Source organism: Eptatretus burgeri, unplaced genomic scaffold (genome assembly GCF_056783735.1).
Source record: "Eptatretus burgeri isolate ZD-2024b unplaced genomic scaffold, Ebu_testis_v1 Ebu_testis_scaffold_3160, whole genome shotgun sequence".
In the NCBI taxonomy this organism is placed as follows: domain Eukaryota; kingdom Metazoa; phylum Chordata; class Myxini; order Myxiniformes; family Myxinidae; genus Eptatretus; species Eptatretus burgeri.
In genome coordinates this window covers 132,501-140,530 of record NW_028225108.1, presented here as the reverse complement: position 1 = coordinate 140,530, position 8,030 = coordinate 132,501, and the positions used below count along the sequence as shown (strand labels likewise).

The 8,030-nt window shown below is 45.6% G+C and overlaps 1 protein-coding gene across 8 annotated transcripts in view; it reads right to left on the bottom strand.

The window, feature by feature from the left end:
• Positions 1-4: 4 nt before the first annotated feature.
• The window catches only part of LOC147006617 (F-box/LRR-repeat protein 4-like), a 56,768-nt gene continuing 48,742 nt past the window's right edge, over positions 5-8,030 (bottom strand). For 7 of the 8 annotated variants that reach the window (XM_085868380.1, XM_085868376.1, XM_085868377.1 and 4 more), the window contains 5 exons: positions 4,909-5,122; positions 4,338-4,409; positions 3,605-3,739; positions 956-1,133; positions 5-452 (listed from right to left, as the gene is read on the bottom strand). In XM_085868380.1, coding sequence (XP_085724506.1) covers positions 289-452; positions 956-1,133; positions 3,605-3,739; positions 4,338-4,409; positions 4,909-5,122 — 763 coding nt within the window. In that variant the 3' untranslated portion in view covers positions 5-288. Of the gene's footprint in view, positions 453-955; positions 1,134-3,604; positions 3,740-4,337; positions 4,410-4,908; positions 5,123-7,821 lie in introns of those variants that run through there. The other variant, XR_015054715.1, reaches the window with a different exon arrangement.

The following is an 8,030-nucleotide window of genomic DNA, read 5'->3' as shown; positions in this document are numbered from 1 at the left end:
GGTGTTGTGAGTTTGGTAACATTTATTGGCACAACGTTTATCAATTTGAACGTTTGGTGGATTATATTGATAAACCAAAAGTAATCCTTTCAGGTGATCTCAAATAAAAATAAAAAAAATTCGTAAAACGTCACATTTAATAAACGTGATGATAACACGACACTTGTCGCTTTGGTTCTAATTAAGTTCAGCATTTGGACGATCATCACCGACATGATACAATCGGTTTCTCATGCATGGATCAGAGTGCCCCTCAGGTGTTTGCGGCTCTGAGTGGGTCATGTGACCTCACTGGGAGCCAGTATACTTGATGTGGACGTGTGGAAAGCGATGTTCCAGTTGGACGGCCATGTCCTGATCCACCGGGAAGCAGAAAGAAAGGTCAAGGAAGCGCATATGCCGACAGGTATCAAGCAGGTGAAAAATCCCTCCAGCGGTCACCTGCGGAGCGCCTGCCACACGCACACAGATATAATTGCTCCGATGAATGACAAACAAGGGTGAAAATAGCTCACAGTCATCTGGAGCTTTGGTGTGCAGTTAACACAGCACTAAACTACAGTACAACAGCACTCAGTGGAGCGCAATCATCCACCAGGACGATAAGGACGAAATGGTTCGACTTTGGTGAAGATCTGGAACCGGATACGAGAATTTTTTGAGTGGTTCTTCACCATTGATAGATTGGGGGTCAAACCCGATATCTCAAAACGTTATATGGACTGATTCGGATGAAACGTGGTGGATGAGTTGTGTCGGTGAGAAGAACAAGCAGATTAGATTTTGGTCCTATCAGTGGACGACAAAACGTAAACTGTTCAGCCTGGAGGAGGTACACGCTCTACCGAGTTTCTACTTGCAATTTTAAAATTTATTTTCCTTCCACATCGAGCAACCTCTACGACCCTCTTGGATCCATCCACATCAATTCCCATAATCCCCTCAATTACCATACCCAGTATGTCGAGCTGCTCCAGTAAAGGGCAGTGATTGGCGAGCGATTCGAGGTCACTGTCGCTGACGGAGCGGTTCGCCGTTAACACCAGTCGGCGCAGTCTGGGCAGTTCTCGCGCCATCCCAACGAGAGCACCATTTTCTGCTCGCACATTCACACAGCAGCCAAGGTCCAGGTCCTGTGTGGAACAATTAAATCAACATCAGTATTGCGTGCAGTTTTTTCATTCCAAATCATTCAAGAACTACATTGTACAATTAGAGAGGCATTAAAGCCACTCAAGTGTTTCCGAAAAAAATATAACTTGACAAAATAACAAGCCCAACAAAACCATTCAGTATTCCAAGTTATCGAGACAATGGAAGAAAGAAAGGGGATTTGAAACGATGAGGAAAGGGGAGGGAAGGGGTGTCATGAGAGGAGGAGAGTTGTTTGTTGAAAGTCACAAGAAAAATGATGTATAAAGTAGAAGTGCACTCGGTCGAGAGCATACCTCTGCCAGGCTGATCAGTTTACGTTTTGTATCCCACTGACAGGCTGGATATGGATTCGGAGATGAACTTAAATTAATCGGCTTGTTCTTGTCAACCAACCAACTCATCCACCAAGTTTTGTCCGAATCCATCGATAACTTTTTGAGATATCCTGCTACATGTCGCTTTCGTCCCGATCGCTCAATGGTGAAGAATCACTCAAAAACTTCTCGGATCCAGAACCGGATGTGGATCTTCACCAAAATCTAATCATTTTGTCATGTGTCACATGTCCAAGCTCTCCACAAAATTTCGTCCCAATCCAGCCACAACCTCTTGAGATATTTTGTTCACAAAGAAACAAACAAGCAGCCAAACAAACAAACAGGCAGACAGACTGGGATGAAAACATAACCTCCATCCACCTTCAGTGGCGGAGGTAATGAAAATGTTACGCTGGTAAATGATTGCTTGCGTGTGTGTAAAAAAATAATTATTTGTTGATATTTTAAATCTGTCTCACTTGTCTTTTCCTTTTTTGGTCCAACACAGTGTACAAGTATAGTTTAACGGGAAGTTGTACCCCACCTGATTTGCTCCATTAGCAGGTGCTGCACCTTCCTGCTCCGCTCAGCAGATCACCAGGTGTGGTCTCTAGTTCGTTGCCGTACCAATAGAAAGGTATCGCGGAAACAGAGAAGCATAAACCTGCAAAGCCAGCAGTCTAAATCAAGCGGCTACGGCTGTGTAAGAACTACAGCCCATTGGATCACGGAGTTACCTGTGGTCGGCGGCCTCAGGACCGGGTTTTGGGGAGAAACTCGAGTGCTTCCCCTCGTGGTGAGCCCCGAACCCCAGGCCGTAACAATAACAACAATAAGAGTAGTTGTGCCAGGTACCGAACGACGCTCGTGCCAACGACGATGCCATCCTTCGCCGCCTGTTCCGATGACGATGCCGTCCCACTCCGCCCGTTGGTGACTATGCTGTCCTATTTTATCATTTTTATCAAACTATATTTCTCATGGCGAGTTTGTCCCAAGAACTGCCACTCATAACTGCGAGAAGTCGTTTCAACGTGGACGCTTACAAAAATGTGAGCAATGAGGAATGAAGTTTGATCAGTATGACGTCATAGTTCACGAGGTTTGCTGGCCATATTTGATGGAAGGAAAACGTTTAAAAATGTATTTCTCTGGAACCACTTTACTCATTGAAGCAAAACTTTTAATATCTCCACGACCCATGTGGAAAAAGGTGTGATCACAATGACTTCAAAGGTTACATGATTTGTCAACAATATTGGATTGAAGGAAAACGTTTCAAAATGATTTTCTCTGAAACCACTTGACCGATCACATTTTAGTTATCAAACTTTTATCATGCCGTCGGGACTCAATGATGCATCTAAAGTTTTGCATCAGTTGGTTAAGTGGTTTCATCGAAGAGGATTTTTAAACTTTTTAACTTCAATCCAATATCGCTGTACCAACATGTGACCAAAGACGTTTTTGCTCTCAAACCTTAACTGCCATGGTTCGTCGATCATATTGTTCCAGATTTCAGAATCCGGTCTGCTGAATGCATCCACACATCCAGGTCCTCAGACAGTTATTTCCTAAAATGCACGCTCAGATTAGCCCCATACCCATGTGAAATGGTATTGTTGCGGAAATGGCCCTTCGTGTGCTATTAAATATAGGATTAGCCCAGACCCCTATTTAAATGCAAGTTTAGTCAGGTTGTTCAAGGAGGAAAGTTTCTGTTTGGCAGATTATGTCTGGTTTGTCAGTGGCAACATGGATGGAAAGATGTCAGCTTTGAGCGAAGGCCCCGGATATTTGAGGTCGACACTATTAATGAAGAGGGAGGGAGGAGGCTTTGGGTGCAGGGGAGGGGGTGAGGTTAGGACAAGGGAGGAGGGGGGGGTAAGGAGAGTTGTTGAAAGTGTGGGGAATTGCAGAAGAGCTCGGGGAGAGAGCCGGATGAGGAGGAGAAAAGGCTTTGTGGTACTTACTTGGTTGAGGTACAGTGGGGAGTAATGAGAGAGGGGGCAGAAGGCAGTTGAGGATTTGAGTAGGTAGAGTGATGAGATGGAGGTGAGAGGGCAGAGGAAGGAGACAGCTTTGTGGGGGCAACTTTGAGAAGGGGGATTGAGGGGGAAGATTGGATTTACCTCAATATTCTTACAATGGGATGTCAGGCGTGCCAATCCGACCTCCGTCAGCCCGATGGATCTGTACATATTGAGCGAGCGTAGCTGTTGGCAGTTTAAGGCCAGACTGAGTAAGACCAGGTTCGGAAGTGCCACCTGAGGTTGGAAAGATGAGGAATATGCATCGTGACACCCATTGCTGCTGGGGAAGGAAATGCTTCTGCGAATCCTATAACACATGGGACATTCAAACTCAAACAAATCTCCAACAAAGATGTCATCAGCGGCAGTGTCCGACAAACATACAGTCCTCGAGTCCTTTGTTATTTCAGGCACGAGCTTTGATTCAAATTTAATTCCTTCATTATCCCGAAGCTTTTTAAAAAAAAAAAAACAGGCGGGAATTGTAATCGGCTCTGTCTGTCCGTCCGTCACACTTTTTTCTCCCAAACAGATGGGCAGAAATTCACCAAACTTGGTAGTTGTGATCACCACATGGCAAGAATTGGCAAGAACAATCATTTTTCGTCATGCCGCCTGAGGTGGGGTCAACAACCAAAAAATTCAAATTTTAACATGTTTCATTATAACCACACATAGACTGTGTTCATATTTACGTGACGAGGAAACAAAATATCAACAATTCAGATGAACTCATCCCAAGATGGAAGTAAATAAGTTTGTCTTCACAATGAAAAGGGGATCTCGTTTGACTGTAAAACACCTCTGCGGTCGGACAAAGAGGTGCACGTACCTCAGAACAGTCTCCGAGGTTGAGATGCCTCAACTCCGTGCAGTTGAAAATGATCGACAGAACACTCTTCATCTGAAACAAGATGGGAGAGCGATGTCATCCTTTATCACTGGTAAAATAATCCCCTTCACATCCACGGAGCACAATGAGAGAGATGAAAGACTCAATTCGTTAGCTTATTCCAGAATTCAACGCTTCGTGTCGTTTGAAGATCTCAGAACCAGCCTGAGGATCTAAGAACCATTGTGGAACTGTGTGAGCATGGGGTAATGCATCATGGAGGTGACATTAAGCTGGCAATCTCCTTTGCAATGTCATGGAGATTCAAAAAAATCTCACAGGCAGTAGACCATGTAAATTAAAGAAGGGCACGAACAAGACCACATCGATCTTGCCCAGTTCAATGGGCTATGGAAGCAAAGTAAATGGGAAAAATGTATGAAATTCCCACTTCACATGTTCCTCTCGATTTCACATTGCCACGAAATAAAATCAACATTTACTCACAATGTTTTTATAAATGACAAAATTGCGAGAGAGTAAACGAACATAAAACACATAAACAGCTTACATCGATACGCGTTCGGTGCAGGACGAGGCGTTGTAGCCTCTGCAAGGACGAGAGCTGCCTGAATTCCTCAGGTGGTATTCCGTCACATGACGACAGGTCCAGGTCACGAAGGTTTGGGCAGTGCTTGATTACAGATTCCAAGGATTTCTTTGTGATCCAATGGCAGTTTTCCAGCTCCAGGTGCAGTAGGTGCTCAGACCACTCACCCAGGAGACTGAAAAAGTACCGCAGTTAGACATTGGGATCGTGTTTTAAACAAAGCAGTGAGAGACAAGACGAACTTCAAAACCAACTTCACATCGACCCACGTTTGCTTCTATGGTGGAAAATTTATTTTTAAATCTTGGCCCTATGTTTTTTGTCGTTTGGCTGTGGCTCAATTAAGCCTAATGATTGATTTAACCTTCACAAATAAAAGCTTTTATCCCATGAAATAAATATGTTATCGAAAACCGAGATGAGAGACAACGACTGACATAAAAGTTCATCAGAAACATGATTATTACATTCGTCTATGAGCATGTGTCTGTGATTCGGTATTAATTATTCCCATGTATGAGTGGTAATTAATTGAAACTTGTGTACTTGCAAATACTAGCAGATTCCTGTCTTCGAGGGGTATGGGAGACTGGACGTATCACAATACTCGGTTATGGTAGTTTCTTTGGATGTTTTGCGCCGCATTCAACAGCTCAGTTCATATTGGTGGCGTGTGAGTCCGGTCGTTTTGGATTGTTGGGCTTGACACAGAATGCCGGATGAGTCACACGAACGATTTGACATATTCATCGTTTCTATATAACCTCGATTAACAGATTAACAACATGGCAGGATAAAAGTCGGAAATGCTGAGTTAAACAAACGTCCTGAACTCATGGACTTAGTTAAATAAAGCACGTCGTCTGGGACCCGACCGTCGGTTTGCCGCCGAACGCTGCTGATTGTGACGTCATCGATTCCCTCTTTGAAAATTATTTTTTCTTCCATTTTTTTGAATCCGCTGTCACCTGCGTAGTAAATACATGGAACATATAATGTGAAGATTTCGGAAGCATGAACAGAATATGTTCGGAGAAAAGTGTGTTCGAAGTTCCAGACCTCTGCCCATTATATTGTTGTGGTTTCCACCCGTTCTGGCGTGCGGGCGGCCGTTTTTAGCTGATTGAGGCCGCGCGCCCACCGGACGGGCAATCCAGTCGCAGCTTTCCAGATTAACGCCGAAACCTAGCTACGGGTGTTGTTAACTACACCATAAATCAGCCAACTCTTCTGTCCATGCACAACAGGGTTGATCGCCGAATTGTCGATGTACCGAATTATTCGCGCGGACAGAAATGCCGGGGATTTACACCTCAACGGGACCTGCTCGGAAACGAGCCGCTTAAGCAGCTCGCTCCGTTGTGATTGCCGAGCGGTTTTTATCTCGCCAGGTCCCGTCGTTCCCGATTAGCTTATCGGTGTTAAAAACAGCTAATATTCCGAACGCAATTATGGCAGTTCAATGGAGGAAGGGACGCAACGAGCAGGTGAATATTCAAACAATGACATTTATTCAATGAAGGCACATATGCAATGAATGGGGGTGATGGGTACAAGAAACGAGCAAAAAGACCTACAGCCGTTGTCTATTTACTACGTACATGCACTTAACAATTCTACTTAGCGGACAAGGCGCTACAGACTTCCATGCAAAAACCCAGAAAGAAAAGAAAGAGAGAGGGAGAACAGGGCCCGTAAGCCTTAAATGTTCCGCAGAGCTGTGGAAACCGCAGGAGCTCCGCAAGACCGCGCAGGTTACCTGCCACCCTCGTGGTGACTCGCTGGGCGACCCTCGATGTCTCGTTGTCAACACGGCAGCTGGTATAACGGCTGCTCGGTTGGTCCAGGCCTTGCCGTGCGGCTTGGTCGATCGGGCTTGGCTGACGACGCCTCAGAGGAGCGAACGGGTCTTGCTTTTTTGGAGTTGATGCTCTTTTAAGAACCCGCTCACTCCTCAGCGTCGCTCGGACTGTCCCGGGGCCCGATCACATCGGACCGTTATGTCCCTGGCTGGCGACTTCTCTCCGGCTGGCGACTTCGCTGCCGCCTCCACCGACCCACAACTCTGCACGGCACTGCAGGCTTGGCTGGACTCGAGGCTCCAAACTCCGAACTGCAGCCTCCAGACTGCCGACTCAACTCAACTCTCCACTCAACTCCCCGGACTCCACTACTCAACTCAACTGGACTCCAACACTCAACTCAACTGGACTCCACCACTCAACTGGTTTCTCGGCGTTTCAGCCCCGCCTTTTATCGGGTTCGGGGGGGGGGGTTGGACTTTCACCTTCGACCCTTCACCCCCGGCTGGCTCTGCCCCTTTCGTCGTTTTGATCCGATCTTGCCGTGGAACGCGGACGTGGCAGGAATCACCCTCACAACGCGGCTTTCGCTCCAACGAGGGAGTCTCGTGTTTTTCGGCGGAGATGTTGTTCGTTTGTGGATGCCGTTGCTGGCGGAAAGATGGCGGCGCTTGTGGAGATGAAGGTGAGGAGATGTTGTTGGTTTTAAAGTAAAGATAGCAAAAGAATAACGGCTCACGAGAAGATGCACAGCCCGGCACACGAATCATGCCCTTTAGACATCGGTGGGGGAATCTAACCTGGACATGCACTTATCGACATAACTGATCTCTGGGGAACCTGAATGGTGTTCTGTGAATTTCCACAACCGTAACAATATTATGAGTCCCATGGATGTGCATATAAGGTCCATGAGGACATAATTGATACAGCTCTGTAATCTTATTGCTCCTTAAACTTATAGCAAACAACACACTTATGCTTTAAATGCTTCTGAAGGAATAAAGTCTATTGCAAAGCAATGTAATTAACTAAAGCCGTTTTGTCACCATATATGTGTTGGGATTCGTACCTTTTTTTGAAGCTTTTTGTTTCTTCCCAACTCAATTCACTCGCTTGCAGTTAATTAAAATATATTCCTGCTTGCTGTTCCAAACGACATGTGTAAAGAGATAAGGAATGTGGTCAACCTTGAATGATCCACAGGAACATTGTGTAAGTGGATCTGGGAGCAACTTCACGTCCTACTTATCTTGCTTAATACACAGGTGTTGAAAGGAC